This window comes from Hippopotamus amphibius, chromosome 16 (assembly GCF_030028045.1).
Source record: "Hippopotamus amphibius kiboko isolate mHipAmp2 chromosome 16, mHipAmp2.hap2, whole genome shotgun sequence".
Lineage (NCBI taxonomy): Eukaryota > Metazoa > Chordata > Mammalia > Artiodactyla > Hippopotamidae > Hippopotamus > Hippopotamus amphibius.
Window position 1 is genome coordinate 59,693,095 of NC_080201.1, and position 24,531 is coordinate 59,717,625.

The following is a 24,531-nucleotide window of genomic DNA, read 5'->3' on the forward strand; positions in this document are numbered from 1 at the left end:
CACCAGGAGCTGTTGCTATTTAGTCAGAGCTCACCACCCACCATGTTAATACTTTCCATGACAATTACTGTAACAATCTACACACGCACGTTACAGTCTCTTCATAGTACGTTTATGAGGTAGGCACTTCATTGTTCCCATTTTCCAGGTGAGGAAACTAAGGCCCAGAGAAGATGCTTGGCTTGCCCAAGGTAACACCGCAGGGAGTAGCGGAGGAAGCCAGGTTCGGTGACTGATAACTTCTCTCAGAGACTAGTGACCACTGGCTTCCTCGTTTCTCATGAACAAAACTTTGCCACCACTTTCTGCATCTTGGCTTCAATGCAGGCAGAGAACAGTAGTGGGCAGGGGGCATGAGGGAAGAAGAGAGATGTTAGCAGGTGTGGATGGGTGGCAGAAGTTTGAGTGGGGCAGGGGGAGAGTCCAGCTGTCTGCGGAGGAAGGAGGGGAGGAAGGAGGAAGGGGAGATGGCGAAGGAGTTTTAAGGCCTTTGGGTCAGTTGGCACGGATGGTTTTCTCTATCCAGGAGCGGTATTTGCAGATCTGACTGTAGACAGCTGGACGTTGAGCAGAGCCGCAGGGGTAAACGCCCCATGAAAGGATGCCCTGAAGAGTCTCATCACAGATCAGAGGGCCACCCGAGTCACTCTTGGGGAGGGAGAAAGGACACATCAAATAAATACATAGATGGAAAGGCTGCCACTTGGGAGTCTGGGATAGTGATGGGGAAGGGAGAGGTTGGGTAGGGATGGAGCTAGGTTAGGATAAAGATAAGATTGGGGTGGGGCTGGGGGTGGGATGGGGTGGGGATAGAGTTGGACTTGGGGTTTAGGGGTGTTGGATGGGGGTGAGAATGGAGATGTGATGAAGCTGGAATTGTAGTTCATGGTAAGTGAGGGCTGGAACTGGATCTAGACACAGGGCTGGGGTAGGGGTTTAGGAACAGCTTGAGGATGGGAATATGGTGGAGGATGGGGTGGGGAGGGGGTTAGGACTGCAGATGGGCTTGGGAGTGGGCTGGAGATGGAGACAGGGTTGGGTATGAGAAGGTGGACCCGAGGAGGTAGAGTTGGACATGGGATATACGTTGGGGTAGAAATGGGATAGTGCTGGACATGGGGATGAAATTGGGCTGGGAGTGGCTATGGGGTTGGGGATGTCTGTTTTCCCATAATCTCCCTATGCTGCTCCCATGAGTCAGGGACCCTCCCTGGCCAATTCCTACCTGGCAGGGGTCCTGATCCCTGTTCAGTCCTGCACAAATCATGTTGCTGGTAACCACGCCAGGATAGAAGACGTCACACTCTTTAGGGCTCAGGACAGTGACACTGGAGCAACTCAGGCCCTTGTTGTACTTCACTGATGGGAGAAAACATCAGGTAATCCTGGGGACCAGCCCACAATCCTCCAGGACCCAGGAGTCCAGATCCCCAGACTGTTCCCATCCCAGGGCCCAGGCTCCCAACCCCTTCTCCCTCAGGCCCAGGAGTCTGGGCACCTCGTCTTCCTTCCCTGAGATACAGGCTCCAGGGCCCCCCAGCTCTTGCCTCTTCGGGAGACTGTGGTGCCCCAGCCAGCGACCTGGCACTGGTCTCCGGGCCGGGCACAGTGGGAGGGCAGGCGTACGGTCTGGATTCGAGACCCCAGCACAACAGGCCTGGCCAGCTTCAGCAGCATGAGGTCATGTTCGTCTGTTCGCCGTGGCAGGATGGGGCCTGAGCCCTGGTGGTACTTCGGATGGATAATAGGACGAGAGGTCCGGCGGAGCTGCTCGCCCTGGAGAAGTAGCAGGTGGTCATCCCCAACTCGAGCCCACAGAGGCCTGGGGAGGGAAGAGCCGTATGGATGCAAAGCCTTCATGGGGACTGAGACTGAACCCTGAGTCCCTGGGAAGGAGGGTACAGGCAGTGGGGTCGGGGTAGACACTTGGGTCCTGGCAGGGGAGGGGCCTGGGGGCTGGGACTCCTGGGTCTGAGGGAGAAGGGTCTGGGGACCTAGATTCTTGGATCTGCTGGAAGAAGGGGCTGGGGACCCAGACTCCTGGGTCTGAGGGAGGAGTGCGTAGGGGAGAAGGGAGATGGAGACCTGATTTGCGGGGACATGGGGAGGAGTGATCAAGTTTTTGGGTCCCTAAGTTCTGCAGGAATTGAGGGCACAGGGTCTACCTGGGTAAACCTACCCTTTTCTTCCTCCTTCGGTGGGTACTCATGAGGTGAACAATTTCTTTTAGTTCTAAAGTCCTAGCCACACCAGATCCTGACTTCTGTCTGGTGCCCACAACTATCTACATCTAAATGGAACCCTAGCAGAATCAGCTAGACAGTGGCTCTGGATGGGCCCAGAAACGCTGAGAAAGACCACACTGCCCCCTCGTGGCCACAGCACAATCCCACCACTCTTCCTACAGGCAGCCCTCCAGGACTGACCCCACATCGAGCTGGCAGTTCCATACCCTCAAGAGCCCCAGCCCTTCCCGTCCGCTCCCCGGGGCCTGCCTCCACAGCCCCTCCGTAGCGTCCCTGAGGAGCTCCCCCTACTTATTGTTCCAGCAATGCGCAGCCGTGAGCACCCAACTCCTGTCCACCAGGACTCCGGCGCAGTGGAACGAGAGGCCATTGAAGAGGGACACCTGCCAGGGCTGCGAGCCGTGAGCGCACGGGGCGCTGGAGGCCACGGAGCCCGAGCTCGTGTCGTTTCTGGGGAACAGCAGAGCCTCCGCGACTGGAGAAAGAAAGGAGGTGGAGATCAGAGCAGGCAGAACAGCAGGCCAAGCACTAGGTTTGGGATCCGAGTGGGACCACTGGACGGGGCACAGCCTGAACCCGAGGGTGTGTGTGGAAATGGGGTAAGGAGACCTAACAGGTTGGGTCTGGAGGAGCGGGGATGGAACCGAAAGCCTGAAGAGGTCTGGAATGCAAAGAAGCTAGGCTGCGAGGGGGCGGGGCTAGAACGGGGCGGGACTGAAGGGGCGTGTCCGGGGCGGGGATAGAACACCACGCCGGGTGAGTGAAAGTAGGGGTGGGAATAAGGCGACCCGCTGGACAAAGGCGCGAGGGCAAAAAAGCTATAAGGCAAGACTTGGGATAAAATAAGGCGGGGTAAGAAGGGGCGGGGAAAGGACGCGGCGAAGAGAAAGGGGGAGTAGGGATCCTGGAGGAGTGAAGGGGGCGGGATGCCTTGGGCGGAGCTAGACGAGGGGCGGGTCTGACGGGGCTGGGCCTCTCGGGATCTGTGGGTGCGTGCTGGGGTCCCAAGGGGAGAGAAGAGAGCCGGGCTTGGAGATAAGAGCCCACCCTCCCATCGCCCCCGGTCCCCGGCGCCTCCCTCCAAGCCCTGTCGCCCCCGCCTCACCGCAGAGTTGAGCCATCAGGAGCGGTAGCAGCAGGTTCTCGAGGCCCCGAGCTCCGGAGGCCGCGGGGAGGTGGAGGCGTGGGGGTCTCATGGCTGGGACCTGGGCTGGGGGAGGGGGAGGGACGGGGGGCGCTTCAGAACGCTCGACCGGTCGGAGACCCCACCCTGCCCTGCCCGTCCATCCACCCTGGGCGGCCCCGGCCCGCGGGGACGCTTTAACCTGCGGCCGACCAGCGCAGGGAGTGGGCGGCCGGGCGAATCGGGCTTGAAGAGCCGTCATGGGCGCAATTACCCTAACGACGCCCCTCTGGCGTCCTCCTGCCCTCCCTACGCCCGAGGGGAGCGCTCTCCCAGCCGGGGCTGTCCCAGCGGCCAGCCTCTCAGCACTTCGGGTTTCGCCCTCCTTCCCAGGTGGGCTGGGGATTCGGGGCTCAGAGGTGCTTCCCGTAGATAAGGAAACTGAGGCTCGAACAAGTCTCCTGCCCGCTCCCCGAGGGTCTCCCCCTATGCTCTCGCGACCCACCCCAACCAAGGTGCGGTGCCTGTCGCTCACCTGGGAGTTGTCGAGGAGGAGAAGTGCCTCAGCCCTGCCGAGTGGGCCGCCGGAATCCTCTGCCCAGGGACCCCTGGCCAGGCCCTCCCTTTTAACCCCAAGAGACCGTTTCCCCACCCTCCCCCTAGGGCTTTATCCCCTCCCTTTCCTTCTCCCTAATTATGCCATGGGTGAGGCTGGCACCCAACCTGGGCCCCAGATTCCTACTCTGGGAGGGGCCCAGGAATACAGGCTTCTCCCAGTGCCTGAAACACCCTTTTAGGAGCTGGATTTCATGGGGATTCCCCATCAGGTCCCCTGTTCCGAGAAGTCTTTCCAGATGGGGAGAGAGGGAGAGGGGGTGCCACACCCCCAGGGACCCTTGGGGTCACGGGGATAGTGTTGGAGACAGATGATTGTAAATGAGAGAGAGGAAAATAAATAAACAGGGAAATGCATACCTAGAGTGACATAATGAGAAAAGCCAGAACGCTGATCTGGAAAGAGGAAGGCAGAGAGATAAAACAGATTAAAGGAAAGAGTAGGAGCAAGAGACACACACAAAAAAGGAAAAGAAAACACAGAGAGGGGAGAGGCAGATGCAGACCCAGAGGGATGCTCTGTGCGTGAGCCCACATCCACAGCCGGAGCAGTGTCCTTGTGTGTCCCAGCAACTAGCCCATGTGTATTGGGGGAGTTTCCACATCATGTCTGGTCACTTCACATCCTTCTTGCCATCTGCATGTCTTCAGGTGACACGCAGGCCCATGAATCACAGGAGGCCAAAAGCTACAAGGGCATCCACATCACTTCAGCTGACTCCTTCATTTCAGTGAGAAGTGAGTTAACTCCAGAAGTTGTCCAGCTCGGCGCCATCCAGTTGAACTTTCTGCCAGGATGGAGATGCTCTGTATGTGCTATCCAACAAGGTAGCCGCCAGCCACTTGTGGCTCTAGAGATTTTGATATGTGGTGAGTGTAACTGAAGAATTACATTTCTGATTTTAGGTGATTTTATTTTTTTATTTGTATTTGTTAACTTTTTTAAATCTTTATTGAATGTGTTACAATATTGCTTCTGTTTTTTTATGTTTTGATTTCTTGGCTGTGAGGCATGTGGGATCTTAACTCCCCAACCAGGGATCAACCCCTCACCCCCTGCACTGGCAGGAGAAGTCTTAACCACTGGACCACCAGGGAAGTCCCAAGGAGATTTTAATTTAAATAGCCATATGTGGTTAGTGTCTGCTGTATTGACCTGCACATGTCTTGATGATGTGGTTAGTGTCTACTGTATTGACCTGCACATGTCTTGATGCCTATTGCAGAGGTTGGAAAGAAAACAATGGTAGCTCCCTTTTATTGGGTCTTAACTGTGTGCAGGCTGACTGACTTAATGTGCTATCATACCTTTCAAGGCACTATTTTACAGATAAGGAAAGGAGTTATAATCAAGGCAATATTGCTTGGTAGTTAACAAATCACCTTGCTTCAGATTCCTTGCTCTTCTACTTACTGGCTGTGTGACCATGAACAGGTGGCTCCCTTTCTCTGTGCCTCAGTTTCCTCATCTGCAAAATGGGTATAATAATGATAGTACCAACCTCATAGGGTTTTGTGAAGATTACGTCAGTTGATACATCTAAAAGCCCTTGGACCAGGGTCTGGCACATAGTAAGCATCCAAAACATTCATTTGTTTAGTGAATATTTATTGAAACCTTGGTGTGTGCCAGGAATTGTGTTTGGGACTGGAGGTACAACAGTGAACCAAACAACAATTTTCACTCCCAGAGTCACAAGTTCGTATGAGGCAGGAGTAGAGCCCAGGTCTCCTAACTCCAAACTCCAAATGGATTATTAAGCTACAGCATCTCTCATAGTCAAGAAGGCCCCCAGAAAGGTACATAAAGGGGTCCTGGATCAGGCTTCATTACTAACAGAATGAACAGGAACCACAGCCCCGAGTAGGGATGAAGGGATTGGGCTGTGATGAGCTGGTCCTGGCTAATTGCTCTCCATAGTCTTCTGGATCCAGTCCACATATTTGCAGACCTTTGTGTAAACACCAGGCTTTCTGCTGACAGAACATGGGTCCTGGCCCCAGGAGATGATGCCCTGAAGAGACCCGTTACAGACCAGAGGGCCCCCAGAATCACCCTGGAGACGGGGAGGAAGAGAACCAGTTAGAGCGGAGAGGGGGCCTCAGGAGAGGCGAAAGCGTTGGGCACGGCCTTAGGGATGGTGTTGGAAGTGAGGCAGAGATTGAAGATGGGGTCGGCAGTGGGATTGAGGATGAGGTTGGAGTTATGGGAGCAAATAAAGACGGCGTTAGGTTCGAAAATTGATTTGGGGATGGCTGGGGTTGTAAATAAGGGTGGGGATGAGAATGGAGCTGGGAACTGTGTTTAGGTTAGCAATGGGAACTGGGAGTGGAGATGGATTTGGGGTTGCAGGGGGATGTGGCGTTGAGCTTGTGGGTGAGATTGTGGATGTAGATGGAGACCCAGTGGAGGCTGGAGATGGGAATGGAAATGTGATTGGAGAGCCAGGCCCTGACCTCTGACCTGGCAGGAGTCCTTGCCCTCTTCTCGAACGCTGGCGCACACCATGGTGTCTGTGATGTTGCCGGGGTAGGCGGCCTCACACTCTTTGTGCCCAATGATGGAGATGTTGGCACATCGCAAGGTATGGGGCAGGTGTACTGTGGAAATGACATGAGGGGGTACAGAAAATAAGTGCCCAGCAGAGAACGAGGGACCTCGCTCTGAATCCAGGTCCTGTCCTTCTTGCTTGCAGCCAACTCACCTCTCTGCCTGCAACAATAGCAACATTAATGCGATCAAGTAAAATTCTTTATGCCAGTTGCTCTATAAACATTATCTCTAATCCAGCCCTATAGGTGGGTGTGATTATTCTCATTTTAGAAGAAAACCAAGGTTCAGCGAGGTCAAGCCACTTGCCTAAGGTCCTACAACTAGCAGGTTGTGGATCTGAAATTACACATCCATGCCTGTCTGAATCCAAGGCCCAGACTTTTGTTTTCCACCCTCCCCAGCCCTCACTTTCCCACTCTTCCTTTCAACTTATCCCACTACTGACACCTCCAAGTAGCCCCCTTATATCACTATGAATCTCATCTTTGAAGTTTCCTCTGGTTCCCTATGTCCTTCTACAATCATAACCACCTCCCCACCCCACACCCCCGCCCCATCATGTTCCCGTCTGGAGCCCCTACACTTGGGGCTGGACGTGGTGCCCCAGCCAGACATGAGGCAGCGGGTGCCAGCAGTGACACAGTGCGATGACACGGTGAGGGGTCGCACAGCCCAGGTGATCAAGGCTGGGGTTGCCATTTTCACCAGCATGATGTCGTTGCGGTGGTCTTTGTTGGGGACGCCGTTGTTGAAGTGTGGGTGGGAGAAGGACTCAGTGGCTGTTCGAATCTGCTCACAGCCATCCCTTTGCCGGAGGTTGTGTTCTCCCAGATGAACGACATATCGGCTGAAGTGAGAGAGACGGTGGTTGGGGATGGAAGGGGAAGGAGAGACAGGACATGGAGAGAGACATGGGGGGAGGGGGAGAGATGACGAGAATGAAGAAACATAGCCCCACGTCCAACCTCATGCCCATCTCCCACCCAAACCTTATCCCCAGCCCAGCATCCAACCCCATTCCCAAAACCATCCCAGTTCTGACATCATTCATCCTTCCATCTTCAATCGCCACCCAATCCCCATCATCAGTGCCCATCTCTGACTTCACGTTCCCCACCCCATACACATTCTCCCCATCCCCAAGCCCCTCTCCATCCATCTCTCATCTCCAGCCCCCGCACCCACGGCTTGCGGCAGTGGGCTGCAGTCAGGAGCCATTTGGGGGCGATGAGGGTTGCCCCACAAAGCAGCCGTGTGTTCTGGAACAAAGCCGCCTGCCAGGGCTGGGAATGAGGAGGGCACGCGTAGCCTTTGATGATCCTGGTCTCTCCCCTTACGTGCCCTAGAGGGGGTGGAGGCAAAAAAAGGGGGCTCGGGCATGAGAGGACTCCCAGAAATGGGGGAGGAGGACCACAGCCTGGTGTTCCACGGGGATGCACTGAACGGACAGGCCAGGTGTTAGATGATTGCAATCCCTCCACACCCCGGTTGGTCAGTAGCCACTGTCCTGAGCTCTCTAAGTGTCTCCCACACCACCCCAGCTGCCCCATCCCCTGCTCTGGGACCCTCCTTGACCTCTGGCCATTCTAGATCTAAAGGGATTACACCTTTAGATGGCAAGGGGCATCCACGCCCTTGTTACGGCTCATATAGCCGTTCAGATGCCCTATGGGCTATTCTATGTTTTTAATATCAGTTCTGTCAGTGTCTAGACATAGAAAGTCGGGAATCCTAGAGATTCCATAGGGAGGTCCCTGCCCATCCCATCCCCCAGCATACCTGTCAGCAGAGCAAACGTGACCCACCGCAGAGCCATCGTGGCCTGGAGGGAGGGAGGGCAGGCCCCAGGTTCCTCTGGGAACAAGGAGGAGCAAGGGGCCAAATCACTTCCGGGGGAGACTGAGGGCTGCTTCACAGCCTCTCTCTCCCCCTTGCCTGCTCCGGCTGCCCGCAGGGAGAAACAACCAGCTTTGGGGAATACTCCGGCTCTCACAGCACCCCAACCTCCAAACTTCTGAAATAGATCTTTGGTACGGAGGGTGGCCTTGCAGGGGCCTAATCCGGTTTAGAACCTCCCTTAGCCACGTTGCTGGGAGGGCTCTGCCCAGGGCAGGCGGCAGGCTGGCCCTGTTTAAGTCAGCCACAGGACCTCATAGGTGTAGTCTGGGAAATGTTTTCCTTCTTGCCCACCCGAGACTTAGCCAGGCCCCAGGAGCTTGGGGGTGGGAGGTTAAAGGGAATTGGGTCCCATTCAGGAACCCCTCCAGGATGGTGTGAGCCCTTTGAGGGCTACCTAGCGTACAGTAGGGGGCTCAGCCTGGGACAGCATTCGGGCCCCCACCCTGCCGAACCCCTGCTCCTTTGAAGAACAGTCAGAGAGCAGGGCAGGGCTGGTCACCACAAGGGCCAGTGCTCTCGGCTGCTCTGGCCAGTGCGGCTGGGGGTGGAGGGTTGGACTCAGTGACGGAAGCTGGGGTCAGAGGACACTGAGGTTGCGGGGGCAGCCTGCTGGAGACACAGATCATGGCAGAGAGAAACAGTCCCCCCGCCCCAAGAAGTACAGAGCAGACACAAGAAATGCAGAGCAGAAGAAGAAATGATGCCGGCCAGTTGCCTGGCACACTCCGCAGGGCAGGTGCCTGGAGGGGAACCTTCCCTCCCCTCCCCAACTCACGGGCTCTGGGGGCCCTGCAGTGGTGGCCGATGAGGCAGGCTGGGTCCCGGAGGGGGAGGCACCGGGAAGGCGAGCAGGCAGGGGGTGGACCCAGACAGGCCCAGGATGACGGTACCTCCCAGCCCTGCCTTATTGCCCGGGGCGGGGTGTGGGGCGCCCTCCCTCCCGAGGCCTTGGAGGTGCTGTCCACCTGCCGTTGTCACCTCCCCAAGCCCCTCTTCTCTCTGCTTTTCTGTTTCCCCCCACCTCTGTGTCCATCCGTCTGTCTGCATCCTTCCCTGTTACTCTGAATCTGTCTCTATCTCTCCTGCCTTCCTATAATTCTGTGTGCGTGTGTGTTTGTGTCCTTTTTCTTTCTGTCCCTATGTGTCTCTGTGCCTTTTCTCTTTTTCTAACTCTGTTTTTCTCTCCCAGTCTCTCTGTGCATGTCTCCTGTAATTCTTTGTATCTTTCTTTGTGTCTTTCTGTCCCTGTCTCCCTCCATCTCTGTCTCTTGCTCTGCCGCCCTCCACTTCTGTGTCTAAATCCCTCTCTGTCCTCCTCATCTCCCAGCCTCTCTGATCTCCTGTCCCTGCTGCTCCCTCCCCACAGTCCCAGCCCAGATGGGATCCTGGCCCCTCTGGGCTCCCGCACCCTTCACCATTCCAAGGAGCAGGGTGGGAGACGCAGGTGCCACACAGGTGGGGCTGCTGCCAGGCCCAAGGGGCAGGCAGGAGTGTGGGGGAGGCAGGTTGGGGCCTGCGGGATCTAAGCCCAGGAAAGGGAAGTCGGCCCTGGGCAGGTACCATCACCCCCAGGGCTCCTCTGGGGCTTCAATTCTCTGCCAGACCTTCCCCCTGCTCCCTTCTCCCAGCCCCTTACGCTGCCAGGAACCCCAGGGTCCTCAGAATGCAGCCGCGGAACTTACTCGCTCTGTGATCTCGTTCCGATGACTTCCTGAACCTGAGCCACTTCAGGTTCCTCATCTGCAAAACTCAAGTGACGATCCCTACTTCTCCCGGCTTGTTGGTTATCAGTGAGATCTCTTTCCCGTCTTGCCCTCCTCTCTCCCCTAATGAGATGTGAAGCAAGACCATGGAGTAGGCCTGGGTTCTGACAGCAGCCAGCCCTGGCCCCAAACGCCGGCACTGCCTCTCCCTACCATAGTGACGTGGGACGAGGGACTCCACCCCTCGTGAGGGTGAGGTGAGGCTCAGGTTCTTCATCTGTGAGATGGGGGTGACAGCCCTGCCTCAGGGGGGTGGGATGAGGGCTCCAGGAGAGCCACGTACAGCAGGCACCAGGCACCGCAAATGCTCCCACGGCTGTCATGGTCACCCCTCACCCTCTCCCATCTCAAATTTCCCTTCCATTCACTGGGTAGAAGAAATTCTTTTTGCAACTCCTGGGAGAGGCTGGGAAGACAGAACCTAAGAGGTGGGCAGAACTATTCTAAGACTTAGGCTGCGTTCTCATGTTATCCAAGGCTGCACCTCACCCTCCATCACTGCAGATGCATTAAAACAAACCCACATCCCACATTACGTATAATGCATGCTCAACTCCAGCTGAGCCAAGGTGCAGTGGGCGAGTTGGAAGAATGTGACATTTTATAGACATTTAATTGAATGGGAGGGAATTTTGATTCGGCAGTTTTCATTTGGTGTTTTGTAGCCAACAATCCTGTCCCCACCACCACCCCATTTCAAGTCCTTCATGGGCCCTTGAAAAGCTTATAAGCGCTAGGCAGTGTTCCTGTTGTGCAAGATGGAGAAACCTGGCCTTTATTTTTACTGTTATAAGTGACTTTCTCTCATCCATTCTTGTGTGGCCCCTGAGGGAAAACCCTCACCCTCTCTGATCTCTATTTCTACACCTGTGGATAGGGTGACTGATGAGGTCTCCCTCCCACCTCGACCAGCAGGAGGATATCAAATAGACAGACACAGCCCGTCCTCCAGTTATATTTATTCCAGACAGTCACAAACTTCCTCCTCCTCCAACCGTAGGTCTTAGAAGGGCTAGCTGGAGTTGGAGTTCCGGGAAGAAGATCCCCAGTCCAAGAAGAGTGGGAGCTAGGGGTGATGATGGAGGAGGTGTTGGCACTCTGAGGGTCAGAGCGGCCCCCAAGCTCAGGCACGAAGGGGGAGGAAGCAGGTCAGTTGTTCCTCATGACCGTTCGGATCCAGTCCACGTATTTGCAAACATTGGTGTAGACCCCTGGGATGCCTTTTTGCCCGCAAGGCTCCACGGATCCCCAGGACACCAGACCCTGAAGGACTCCTCCGCATACTAGGGGACCCCCAGAGTCACCCTGGAAGGCAGAGGAGAAGGACCATGGTCTGAATATGGGAGAAATCCTCTCTCCACAGTCTCCTGTCCCCTCACCTATTCCTGGGCCTTGAGGACCCTGGTTCCAAGCCTTGTCATCAGAGAAAAAACCATATACAGGTTCCCAGAGGACAACAGCAATGACTGACTAATTGCGAAGAACACACTGTCCCTAGGGACCAATCCCAGGGAAGGAGGGTAGAGGGTTCCCTCCAAGGGCAATGGCTGAGCCCTGACCAACGAGAGAAGAGAGCACAGGCACCAGTCCCAGCGAAGGAGGGCGGGACTCCATGCAGGCTCATGGAAAATGGCTGGGCCCCTGACCAATGAGGGAAGAGAGCACCGGTACCAGTGACCAATCCTAGAGAAGGAGGGTGGGGCTCCTTAAGAGTTCTCTCCAGGACAAGGGCTGGGTCCCTGGCCAACCACCTCTCCGGAGGACCAAGAGGACAAGGTCGCAGAATTACAGGGTGAGAGAGTCCTCCAGCCCCCTTTCCTCCTCCATCCTGGAATCTCTCACTCTCACCTGGGCCAGCACCAACTGGATGGTATGGGGAAGATTCCGAACTGGAGAGACAGCCGGTTACCTGCCTGAGCTCCAAATGCCGGCTACCTCTTTCCCTCCCCCATCGCCTCTCTTTGTCTCTTCCTCGCCTCCTTTTGTGCCCCACCCATCTTTCCTTCTCTGTTTCCGCCCTCCCTCTCTCTGTCCTCCACTCCCTGGCTCTCCCTCCCTCATTCTATGCCTCTCCTTTCGAACCTTATCTCTCGCCCCATCCTCTTTCCCTGACTCCCTGACTTGGCTTCTCCACGCCCCTATCCCCCGCCCCGCCCCCCCCCACTTCCTGTCCTGGGTGTTGCCTGCAGTCGCTCACCTGGCAGGCATCTTCCCCAGCGATGCCGCCAGCACACACCATGTTCTGGGTGATTCTCCCGGGGAACGCTGCCTGGCAGTTCTCATTGGAGACAATGGAGAGGTTAAGGCATTGGAGCTGGTCTGGCAACTGGTCTGCGGATGGAAGATGGATGCTGCAGGATCCCCCAAATCTTCCCTCATCTCCCCAAAAGAGGCCACTTCCCTCTTCTCAGGGAAGCCCAATACAAGTCTATAACCCACCTCTCCCTATCACCTCCACTGCAATCTTCCAACCTCTAAATTTCAGATTATGACTTGATTACACAGTGGCTCTTGATTTCAATTCAATGGCACAGTGTCCCTGACCTTTAGCCTACAACTCAGATACGAGGAACCCAGACCTGACTTTCTCCTTCAATCCCAGCTACCGTGACCCTTGACCTTCAATCTTATTGCCCTTTGATCCCAACTTGGCCTCGTGTCTTCTCTCTCTCTCTCTTTCTCCTGGCCCCATGTTCCTTGTCTTCACCTTAACCTCCAACCTCAGCTCTGTATCCTCCAAACCACTGATCCACTACTCCAAAGTGTCCTCTGATCCTAGTTTATTTGACCTCAGACTCCAAGACCCCTAACCTCTGGCTCCACCCACCAAACCTTATGGCAGTCCCAGACCAGTGATCCTTGATCAAATCCCAATTTCCATCCTCTGATTGTGGCCAACATCTAGATCCTGTGATCTCGAGTCTACAGTGACTAACACCAGAGTCCCTGACCCATGACCCCAAGATCCTATTTACATATGTCTCTTGCTCCAGTCAGAAGACCCTTGACATCATCCTGACGTCTAACCACATCCCTGGCCTATGACTTCCAACTCCATACCCAACCACTTAACCACTTTAACTCCCAAGACTCCTGATGCACCATGATCTCAGACCCCAAAGCATGAGTCCTGATGTGTGACCCTTTACCCATCCTTCCCCTGAGATGGCGTGGCTCCTGACCTCTCACCCTATACCCCAAACTTTTGCCCATCCTAACATCTGACCCTGGGAGCCCCTTACTCCATGGGTGGTTGGTGGTGCCCCAACCCGAGATGAGGCACTTGGTCCCAGCCGTTGCACAGGTCGTGGGCAGGGGCAGGGGCTGGACGCTGCGGGTCAAGATGACAGGGGTGCCCAGTCGCAGAAGCCGGAGGTCATGGTCATGGTTCTGCTGGGCTCCCTGGTAGCTGGGGTGGGTCACGGAGAGGCCGCTGCGCCGGATCTGTTCCGTCCAGTCCAGCTGGCGGAGGCTGTGTTCCCCCAGACGCACCCAGTACCTGCTGGGGGTCACAGCACCTCAGCAGGTGGCGGGTGGGCTGGCCCGGGGCTCCCAGACCCCCCTGCCTCTCTCTGCTGCTCTGTTCCTTGATGGCTGTTCTCTCGCTCGTTCATTCCCTTGGTCCCACTCTCTCCGTCTCTTCCCATCTCTTGGTCTTTATTTCCATTGCCATCTTTCCATTTCTAGTGTTCGTCCTATTTCTCCTCTCCATGCCACTGCATCTGTGCCTCTTTCTGATTCTCTTAGCTGGTGATGTCCACGCGGGCAGGGACATCCGTGAGTCCTATTCACTGCCCTGTTCCCACCACCCAGCAGGTGGCCTGGGCTGTCAGCACTGTCAACTAAATGAATGGAGGAGTAGCGAGTGGACTCTGTCTGTCCTGCTGATGTCTCTCTCTCCCTGTCCCCAAATCTGTTTCTCCATGTCTGAAACTTCCCTTTTGAAAAAAAAAAAAAAAAAAATTCAGAGCATCAGACCTACAAAGCCCAATCCCTTCATTTTACAGATGGGACCACTGAGGCCCAGATAAGTATCAGATATGGCCTTTGAAGTTGCACAAAGAGTTTGGGTCAGACAAGGGCCCACGGCTCAGGCTGGGTCAGGGGATGCTAGACTGCTGATGCATGCTATATGGGAAGGAAGTGGGACACGAGGGAACGTAGGGGGTGGGTGGGCAGATTCCAGGACCCTCCCCTGCCCTCCACCTCACCGCTCCCCACCCAGGTCCACCCCAGGCCCATCGTGAGGAAGTCCTACTTCTTGTCTAATGTCAGATCCTCTTGTTGCAAGACCATCTCCTTACTCCTGTGAGCCCTCTTCCCCCAGAGCTCCCCTCCCCATCACTCTCCCTTCCTACCCTGAGTAGGGAGGGACCCAGGTGGGGGCTTACCTGCCACTGCAGTGAGCAGCTGTGAGAACCCACCTGCGGTCAATGAGGACCCCCCCACAGCGCAGCTGAGTACCTTGAAACAGCGCCACCTGCCAAGGCTGCGAGTGAGGGACACACACTGTACCATTAAAAATCCTCTCTGTGTTGAAATCTGCTGGTGGTGTAGTGGTTGAGAATCCTCCTGCCAATGCAGGGGACACGGTTTTGAGCCCTGGTGAGGGAAGATCCCACATGCTGTGCAGCAACTAAGTCCGTGTCCCGAAACTACTGAAGCCTGTATGCCCTGCAGTCCACGTGCTGCTGAGCCCACGAGCCACAACTACTGAAGCCTGCATGCTGCAACTGCTGAAGCCTGCACACTGAGTCCGTGCTCTGCAACAAGTGAAGCCACCTCACTGAGAAGCCTGCGCACCTCAACAAAGAGTAGCACCTGCCCGCCACAACTAGAGAAGAGCCCATGCGCAGCAATGAAGACCCAACGCAGCCAAAAATTTAATTAATTAATAATTAAACATAATAAAGTTTAAAAATCTTCCCTGTGTCCTTGTGGCTGAGCCCTGAGGACAGGGGCATGAGCCAGAGAGACAGAGTCAGGAACCTAGAGATTGTGGATCAGTTAGAAAGAGAGATACAGAAAGAGCAAGAAAGAGGCAGGAAAAAGAGAGAGAGTCAGAGGCAGGGAGACACAGAGCCAGTGATATATAAAGACACAGTGAAACACCTAAAGAGACTCAGGGAGAGGGAGAGATGCTTAAAGATCAGAGAGAAATAGAGATTCAGAGAGAGAGAGAGAACGCACAGAGACATAGTGACAGGGAGAGATAGGGAGATGGATCAGAGGATACAGGGAGAGAGGTGCCTAGGACCCCTGGAGATGGAGGTGAATGGAGCCATTAGAGTCAGGCAGCCTCCCTCCCCTCCTCAGTGCGGGGCATCCTCGTGAGGGTTCCTTGCCTTCTGGGGAACTCACCAATAAAACATAGGAACAAAAAGATGCTGGACACCATAGTGGGCCACCTCCAGGTTCTGGGGGAAAAGATGGAGCATCTCAGGGATAGCAAATGGACCCTCCTTTTCCCTGTGGAATGGACCTTCCCTTTCCCCATCCCTTCCACCAGCAACTCTTTGAGGAGGGGATGGTCCACCCATCCATCCCTGTCTGTACCCATCCCCTGAGTGTCACCCCCTCACCGGTGACTGCCTGCCCCCTCCTTACCTTGTCTCTCTGCCTGCTGGTTCCTCCATGTGGCTGCTGCAGTCTCAGCCTGTCGGTCTCGCTGCAGTCTGTCTGCCTGGCCACCTACCTGCTTGTCTTTTCATCTGTCAGCCACCCTGCCAGTCAGCTCTCCCACTGTCCACCTCTCAGTCACCGGTCAAGCTTTCTTCCGTCTGTCTGTCCCAGACCGGCAGCTGACACAGCTTTTAACTCTTTGTGCCAGCTCATGCGATTTCTGGGTTGGGGGAAGGGTAAAAGGTAGAATGGGGTGGGGCACCCTTTAATCCCGCAGAAACTCTTCTCAGCTAATGACACAATTGAGATTTGCAGTTAAATGGAGGGGAAGCGGGGAGGCGGGCCCAGGAAGACTTTGGAGGGAAGACCCAGCCCCTCTCCTTCTCCCCTCCTTTCCAAACCAGCCAGCAGCCCAGAGAACAATGACTCAAGGTGATCTGGGATCGTCCCCGACTCCAGTGACGAAGCTTCAGGGAGGGTGGGGAAGGTGGATACCTGGGACTCCTCCCCGAGTGGTGCAGGGAAGGGGCGAGAGGGTGAAAGTGAAAGTCAGGGAAACTAAGGGCAGACGGAGCCTGAGAAAATAAGAGGGGGAAATGGAAGAGGTTTCCAAATAGGGGAGATGGAGGCGTTTCCAAACTGGGATCCACGGAAGCCTGGTTCTAACTGAAGTTTTTAAATGCGCGATCAACTCTGGTCCCTGCTTTCAGAGCACAGGTCTTATTATATGCGGTCAATTTATCTAACTCCGTGAAAGTTTTTTGCATAGGGACTTCCACCGAGGAAGACAGAGACAGGGGACAGGAAACAGGGAGAATGAAAGAGATTCAGGACAGAATCCCTTTCTCTTTCTGCTGTTATCCTTTTTTTTTTTTTCTTTTTTAAGTGAAATTCACATAATGAAATCCAGCCTTTGAACCATTTTATTTATTTTTTAAAATAAAATTTTTTATTTTTATTTACTTATTAGTTGTGGGGGCTACTCTCCATTGTGGTGTGCGGGCTTCTCTTGTTGTGGAGCACGGGAAGGGTTTCAGTAGTTGTGGCACATGGGCTCAATAGTTGTGGCACATGCGCTTCGTTGCTCCATGGCACATGGGATCTTCCTGGACCAGGGATCGAACCTGTGTCCCCTGCATTGGCAGGCAGATTCTTAACCACCGTGCCACCTAGGAAGTCCCCTTTGAACCATTCAAAGCCTACAATGCAGTGAATTTCACTGCACTCACAATGTTATGCAACCATCACCACCATCTAATTCCAGAACATTTTCATCACCCCCGAAGGAGACCCCATACCCGTTAAGCTGATGCCCATCAACTGATGGATGGATAAATAAAATATGGTCTATCCAAGCTATGGAGGATTATTCAGCTATAAAAGGAACAAAGTATTGATGTGTGCTACACATGGATGAACCTTGAAAACACTGTGTGGAGTGAAAGAAGTCAGTCACAAAGGACCACAAACTGTAGGATCCCATTTATATGAAATATCCAGAAAAGGCAAATTGTTGGAGACAGAAAGCAGGTTACTGGTTGCCTGGGGCTGCAGGTAGTGGGAATGGGAGTGACTGCTTCATGGTTCTCTTTTGACACACAGACTTGCAGCTTGTGGCTTCTGGGTAAGTCAATCCCTTTTTGTAGCTGGAGACTCAAAAATGACAGACCTCCTGCTTTCAGAAAAAGCCCAGAGCACCTTTGCCACCTCCCCCAGGGAGCCCCCAGAGCTCTCAAGTCCCTGTGCCTCACGCTTTACCCTTGGGCATCATCACTATGGGGACTTCCCTGGTGGTCCAGTGGCTAAGCCTCCATGCTCCCAATGCAGGGGGCCCAGGTTCGATCCCTGGTCGGGGGACTAGATCCCACATGCATGCTGCAACTAAGAGTCGGCAGGCAGCAACTAAGAAGTCTGCACGCTGCAACTAAAAGATCCCACATGCTGCAGCTAAGAATCCTGCATGCCGCAATGTAGATTCCGTGTGCCACAGCTAACACCCAGCACAGCCAAAATAAATAAATAAATATTAAAAAAAAAAAAAAAAAGCTGACTGTGAAGGCCCTTTCCTAAAAAGAGCTCAGGCATCCCAATACATGGGGTGATGTCCCAGAACATGGATACTGTCATAGGTATCAGTGGAAACTGGGACACAACTAGATGAAGCCATTTGTCAAAAGTCACACAGTTGGTAACAGGCAGAACTGGAGTTTGAACCCAAGCAGACGGGCTCCAAATCTTGTATCGTCAATCATTACCCACATACATAAATGAACGAGAGAATGACTAACAAATAAGTATATGTGTGAATGACAAATGTATAAATGTTGCTGCAGGTTTCAAAGAAAGAGGATCGCTTTTGGAAACATAGAGACTGGGTCTGAAACCTCAGCTCATCTTGTGACTCACTGGGGGCCACTGGGACACGCTCTTGTTCTGTCCTCAGTTTATTCATCTGAAAAATGGGGCTGGGAGGAAGCTAAATGTCTACCCATCCCTTCCTCTTAGGGTCATCAAACAAAGCAACAAAAAATGGATGGGGAGTGTACCCCCCCAAAAATAATAAATTTAAAAAATATAAAAAAATAAAAAAAATGGATGGGGAGTGTACCCCCCCAAAAATAATAAATTTAAAAAATATAAAAAAATTAAAAAAATGGATGGGGAGTATACCGCCCCAAAAATAATAAATTTAAAAAATATAAAAAAATAAAAAAAATGGATGGGGAGTGTACCCCCCCAAAAATAATAAATTTAAAAAATATAAAAAAATTAAAAAAATGCATGGGGAGAGGGGAGGAGATAAATTAGGAGTTTGGGATTAACACATACACACACTATATACATGAATATATACACTGTATAACGTAAGCACACTGTATATATGAGTCACTTTGCTGTACAATTGAAACTAACACAACATTGTAAATTAACTACACTTCAAAAAAAAAAAAAGAAAAACAACAAACAAAAAGATGGGTGGGGTTAGCATGTATGCTAAATGGAGACATGACTAAAATTGCCTTTTTCCATTTGTTGCTTTACAGAGAAGGAATTTTCAAAGCTGACTTGGACAGCAGAATCTTTCTTTCTGCAGTCTTAAGTCTTCGCTTCTCTCTCACGCTATTTCTGTCTCGTTCATTCATTCACTCACTCAGTAAACATTTTGCGGTGCCCTGTGTACCTAATACTTTGCTGGGTGATGCTGGGGCCATAGAGTTTAAGCAGAACCAGCAGCCCACACCCCCTCTCAGTTACTGCCTTGTTTTTCAACCATCCTTCCCAGCAAAACTTCTCCATAGAGATCTGCCACGGCTTGCGCCCCACAGCCACAGTCTTTTTTGTCTCCAGAGACTTCCACATTGAGCAATCCAACGGTCCCCTGTCTGTCCCTGTCTTACTCAACCCCTCCTCTCCCGGTTTCCTCCTGGGACATCATGCATTTCTGGTTTCCTTCCTACTCCCGACTCTCCTTCACGGCCTCCTTCACGAATAAGCCTTCTTTTTCCTCCATCAGTGTCTTTTACAAACAAGGGTGTTCCCAGGGCTCTGTTCTAAGCCATTTCCTCTGCATGGATTGTATACACCTGACAGTTTTGTCTGTCATCTGGGGCAGACTGGTTCTCAGGTCTCTCCCCAGCTTCATTCCTGGGCATCCAACAGCCTCCTGGATGATCTAAACCTACTTCACCGTCTGTCCCCACCGACCTGTTCTCAGACCCCACACTCTCCACCATCCACCTAGTCCCTGTCTAGACCCTTGGGAGACTGATTCTCTCTAGGATCCAGCTTCTTTTCTTTCTTCTGGGATGCCCTCTCCTCCCCCAAGATGGCTTCAAACACTTACCCCTCCCCGTCTTTGGAATCTGTCTCCTGAGTTCCGGCCCTGTGCAGCCATTGTCCTCCTGCACCTCCTGGGCCCATCCCACTCTGTGTCCTCCATGGACTCTACATCTTCCCCCGGCTTCTCCATCTCAAGAAGGCTCCACCACCTGCTGATTACGCTGAATCCAGAAACTACCCTCCTCCTTACCGCTCCTCAGCCCTGTTCCTCCTGCCTCCAATTCTCTCAAGCCCCAACTTGGCCCCAGCTGGCCTCATTCCCTCCTCCTGGACCCTCAACAAAGGCGTCTACCTGGATTCTCAGCCTCCAGCCTCCCTCCCCCTCTAACCTACCCCCCCCACCCCCACCCCAGACAGCCCCAGAGCGGTCTTTCTACATCCAGAGCCAACCCTGCACCTCTCTGGCTCACAGCCCTCCTGTGGGTCCCTAGTATATATTTGGCTTTCTTCCAGGATTCTGGTCACAGAGCTTTTAAAAACTCTTGGAATGTCCCAAGTGGTAGGGGAAAGAGGAGCATCTTTTGTTACTCATAATGAATCTCAGTACCCCTATCTGAGTTTATGTTAATGAAGTGATGTGATGGGGGAGGAAATGGGGGGGGGCTGGTTGCTAGGGGAACAAACCAATTGATTGGAGGGTGGGAACTTAGTCCCACCCTCTGACCTCAGGGGAGCAGAGAGGCGCACAGGTCCCAGCGAGAGACGCACACCATACGGCCCCTTGAAGGAGGGCCCCGTACCCTGTTCCTGAACTCCAACTATGGAAACTTCTGACTTAGGTCTGTTAAGTCTACAACAGAAGCTCCTTAGTTCTCGGCAAATATAGCACCAAGCAGCACAGCTCCCAATGCCTGGCAGCAGGGCCAGTGAGCCAGACAGCAAGATGAGAAAGACCTTGGAGGGTGTGGACAAAAAATGTCACCTGCCATGTAAGAAAACAAAGGATGTTGCAGCCATCAAGCCATCAAGCCAGCAGCCACTGCAGCCACCCCCCACCCCCCTACCCCCCAACTGTGCACCCCGAGGCGATCAGGATGGACAAAAACAATACTGGCTCTGCATAGCTGAGGTGCCTATCAAAGGAATGATTTCAATGAGCCCAGACTCTTGCATCTTCCCATACATAGAAAAGCATTAAATTCAGTAACGGGGGATGTTTGTTTTCATTCTTTAATGAACAGTCATCTCTTGATGTTCTGACTGCCTGGTTTTGTTGTAAAAACTCCTGTATAGCCTGGCTGCTCCCTTATCTCTTTGAAACAGTCCCTCAGCGCTCTCTGAGAGGCTGTCTGCCAGGCTTAAGTCCTCAGTATGTCTGCTGAATCAAACATAATTCTCAACTTTTAGGTTGTGCGTTCTTTTTTTCCAGTGGGCAAAGTGGGGGTGGTCCTACCTAGATGCCCACTCATGGTGCCAATTGCAGTTACCCCACCAAGGCAGAACGGACCCTCTGGTGCACGTGTGGCATCATTTTGTGTTTGTTTGTTTGGCAGGGGCGGGGCAGGGGGCAACCGTGCAGCATATGGGATCTTGGTTCTCTCACCAGGGACTGAACCTGTGCCCCCCTGCAGTGAAAGCGTGGAGTCTTAACCACTGGACCACCAGGGAAGTCCCCACGTGTGGCATCACGAATCTCAACATCTGAACCAACTCTTAGATGGGGGAGTCCATCCTCTTTCTGTGGGATGGCTACAACATTATCCTTCATTATCCCTTCCTCCAAAGAGCCCAGCTTGGGTCTCTGACCTCCTCAACCCTCTCACAACCTGTCTGCTTCTTTCATCTTAGCACTGAATTTGTTAGAATGGAACTGTGGGCCCACTGCTCCCATTCACCTGCTAAGTCCAGCCTAGTCCCTTGAACAAGGCCTCAGAAATGGGGCAGCGGCTCCACGTGGTCTGGACCCTCCTTCCGGACTCGAGGGGGATGTCCCTGGGGATAGTCTCAGAGGAGAGGTACAGGAATGTGTCTCCATCAGCCTGGGTGGATTCAACTCACCAGCGGATTTTCCTTCGTCTAGGTCTACACTTCTGTACAATGGGGAGCTACTATTCCCCCAACAGGGATCTTGGGAGAAAGACATGAAAGGGCGTTACCTGCTGGATCAATGACAGGAAGTATTGTTCTGTCTCTGACACTTCTCTCTCTCTTTGCTTTGGTCTCTTCCCCAGACTTTTCACCTCCTCTCTCCCTCCACCAGCCTCCAAATTCCTTCCTGCAAAGGATCCCATTGTTATTAAAACTCCCCTGGGCAAAAACAGGAAGAAGAAGGCATGCAGCTGCAAAGTCCCTGGAGGCGGGAGGGAGGAGGGCGGTCTGAGAAGCCTCCTACCTGGCTGGCTTCTTGGATTAAAATTCTGTTGGCAGTCAGAATCTCCAGCTCAGCTATGTCATTATCTTCTGTTCCACCGGAAGGATTTGGGCGGCTGCCTTCCATTCTCTCACATACCCAGCTGCCACCCAAGGCATCTTGCTCTGGCACTGGGGCCTTGGAGACCACATCATAACAATGACATCAATAATAGGATTAACAATAACATTAATGACAGCTACCACTTAGTAAGCATTCACTTAGTACCAGGTGTTCTTCTGAGTGCTTTCACATATTAAATTAATCCTTCCAAGCGCCCTCTGAAGTAGGTGCTATGTTTTTTTGTTTATTAATATACTGAGGTAGTTCCTAATCCTCAGATGGAGAGAACTGAATGCATTAGGCCCGTCTCTTGTTTTCCTTCTTTATTTCCTTTTACTCTCATTTCCTTCTGCTGTTGTCTTTATTATTGTGTCTTTTGCTATTATTTCTGTTACTATGTATCTTTCGCTATTGCTTTTATTATCGTGTATCTTTTGTTACTATCTTTATTATTGTGTATCTTTTCTTACTGTATTTATTCTCATATAGCTTTTTTAAAAGACTTGAAATTTACACATTGTACAATTAACCATTTAAAGTGTATGGTTCAGTAGCATTTAGTACAGTCATACTGTCGTGTATTTTCTCATTAGTATGTGTTCCTACAAATCATGTATAGTTTTGTGTACAAAACAAATCGTAATTGTTTTATGTACTTTTAGTTTATGTCAATGGTGTTGTGGTACATAGCTTATACTTTTATGCTTTTTTTTTTTTAGCTCAGAACTGTGCTTTTTTTTGGTTTTTTAATTTTTAAATAAAATATTATCTATATAAAATAAAATCCTTCATTTTAGCTATTCAGTTTGGTGAATTTTGGAAATTGGATGCAATCACGTAACCACCACCATGACCAAAATATAGAACAGTCCCACCCACCTTCCCCCATCCTTTTTTTTTTTTTTTTTTCCTTTTTTTTGGTTGTGCCCTGTAGCATGCAGGATCTTAGTTCCTTGACCAGGGAACCCGTGCCAGGGAAGTACGCCACCCCCCTAATCCTTAAGCTGCCCTGCGTTTCTTTTGCAAAAACTCCCCTCTCCACCCCAGCCCCAGGCAATCACTGATCTACTTTCTGCCACTATAGCTTTGCCTTTTTTAGAACATCATACAACTATTTGGCATCTCTCACTAGCATAATGCATTTCAGATTCATCCGTGTCTTTGCATTTATCTATGAATAATTCATTCCTTTCTATTTCTGAGCAGTATTCCACAGTATGGAGACATCACAATTTGTTTATCCACTCACCAATTGTCAGATATCTGGGTTGCTTCCAGTTTCTGGCTGTTACAAATCATGCCACTGTGAATATTCACGTACAAGTCATTGTGTGGACATGTTTTTCATTTTTCTTGTTCACACACCTAGAAGTGGAATTGCCGGATGACCTATGAAGTGTATGCTTAATTTGATAAGAAATGACTCCAAATTTTTTAAATTGGTTGTACCACTTTCCACTGCCACCAGCAAGGTGTTAGTGTTCCAGTCGCTTCACATCTTCACTAGCACTTAGTATAGTCATTCTTTTTACCTTTTACCATTGTAGTTGGGAGCACTATACCTTTAAGATTCTGTTTGTGTTGTTATGTGCACATCTAATCTGCTGCTTGTAAGTGCTGTGTAGTCCTCCTTCTTGGTCTCCACCACATCCTGACATCCACAACCCCCTTAGTGGACACTCAGCTTTCCTCCAATTCACAGCATAGCAAACAGATCAGTGATGGACCACTTGTATTTGCCCCTTTGTGACAATCATTGCCTTAGGACAGACATCCAGGAGTGGAACTGCTGGGTCCTAGGGTACGCATACATTTAATTTGACCAAGGCGTGCCAAATTACATTCCAAAATAACTGCACCAATTTACATTCACACCAGTTGTGCACCAGGGTTCCTGTATCTCTAAATCCCTGCCAATGTTTGGGGTTATTTAAAGATTTTTAATCCATCTAATAAATATAAAGTGATATTTGTTTTTGCATTTCTTAGATAACTCATGACTCTGATCATCTTTTCATATCATTTTTTGGGGGCTTTCCTCCTCTACAAATCTCATTCATATTCTCAAACATTTTTCTTATTTATGTGTGGGACTTCCTTGCTATTTGAGATAGCAATCCTGGATCAATATTGCAGGTTGCAAATTTCTCCTCCCAGGTTGTCACCCACTTATTGACTTTGTCCATGTCGTCTTTTGTTGAACAGAAATCCTTAACTTTGACATAACCAAAGTAAACAAGTTTTGCTTGTGATTAGACATGAAGTTTTAAAAAAGTCCCGCCTCATCCCTGAGCCATAAAATTTTTTTGCGGCCATTATCTTCTATTAACTTTATAGTTTGACCTTCAGCTTTTAGGTCTTTAAGCCTTTTGGTGTTCAGCACCGCTGTCATGCCCATTTGAGTGACAGGAAGACTGTGGCATGGAGAAGGCAATATACATGGTTAAAGAAGTGGC

The 24,531-nt window shown here is 51.8% G+C and overlaps 3 protein-coding genes across 7 annotated transcripts; all 3 read right to left on the minus strand.

The window, feature by feature from the left end:
- Positions 1-95: 95 nt before the first annotated feature.
- KLK10 (kallikrein related peptidase 10) lies at positions 96-4,051 on the minus strand. The gene is made up of 6 exons (XM_057712992.1): positions 3,905-4,051; positions 3,352-3,456; positions 2,538-2,721; positions 1,548-1,822; positions 1,226-1,359; positions 96-648 (listed from the first exon to the last, which is right to left on the minus strand). Exons 2-6 carry the CDS (start codon positions 3,440-3,442, stop codon positions 496-498), a joined length of 837 nt encoding a protein of 278 aa, XP_057568975.1. The 5' UTR covers positions 3,443-3,456; positions 3,905-4,051; the 3' UTR covers positions 96-495.
- Positions 4,052-5,576: 1,525 nt separating this feature from the next.
- KLK11 (kallikrein related peptidase 11) lies at positions 5,577-10,332 on the minus strand. 2 transcript variants are annotated; one of them, XM_057712990.1, is made up of 6 exons: positions 10,120-10,332; positions 8,318-8,392; positions 7,724-7,880; positions 7,120-7,385; positions 6,449-6,585; positions 5,577-6,041 (listed from the first exon to the last, which is right to left on the minus strand). In XM_057712990.1, the coding sequence occupies exons 1-6, from the start codon at positions 10,175-10,177 to the stop codon at positions 5,889-5,891; spliced, it is 846 nt and encodes a 281-aa protein (XP_057568973.1). In that variant the 5' UTR covers positions 10,178-10,332; the 3' UTR covers positions 5,577-5,888. The 2 variants fall into 2 exon arrangements, with proteins under 2 accessions (XP_057568973.1, XP_057568974.1); XM_057712991.1 differs by lacking the exon at positions 10,120-10,332 and adding an exon at positions 9,213-10,111.
- A 790-nt stretch (positions 10,333-11,122) lies between these two features.
- KLK12 (kallikrein related peptidase 12) lies at positions 11,123-21,890 on the minus strand. 4 transcript variants are annotated; one of them, XM_057712996.1, is made up of 7 exons: positions 21,759-21,890; positions 15,808-16,042; positions 15,562-15,617; positions 14,592-14,772; positions 13,443-13,702; positions 12,398-12,531; positions 11,123-11,505 (listed from the first exon to the last, which is right to left on the minus strand). In XM_057712996.1, exons 2-7 carry the CDS (start codon positions 15,834-15,836, stop codon positions 11,350-11,352), a joined length of 816 nt encoding a protein of 271 aa, XP_057568979.1. In that variant the 5' UTR covers positions 15,837-16,042; positions 21,759-21,890; the 3' UTR covers positions 11,123-11,349. The 4 variants fall into 4 exon arrangements, with proteins under 4 accessions (XP_057568979.1, XP_057568978.1, XP_057568980.1 ...); XM_057712995.1 differs by lacking the exon at positions 21,759-21,890 and adding an exon at positions 19,667-19,880; XM_057712997.1 differs by lacking the exon at positions 21,759-21,890 and having other exon boundaries at positions 13,443-13,699; positions 15,808-16,270.
- Between the last annotated feature and the right edge of the window lie 2,641 nt (positions 21,891-24,531).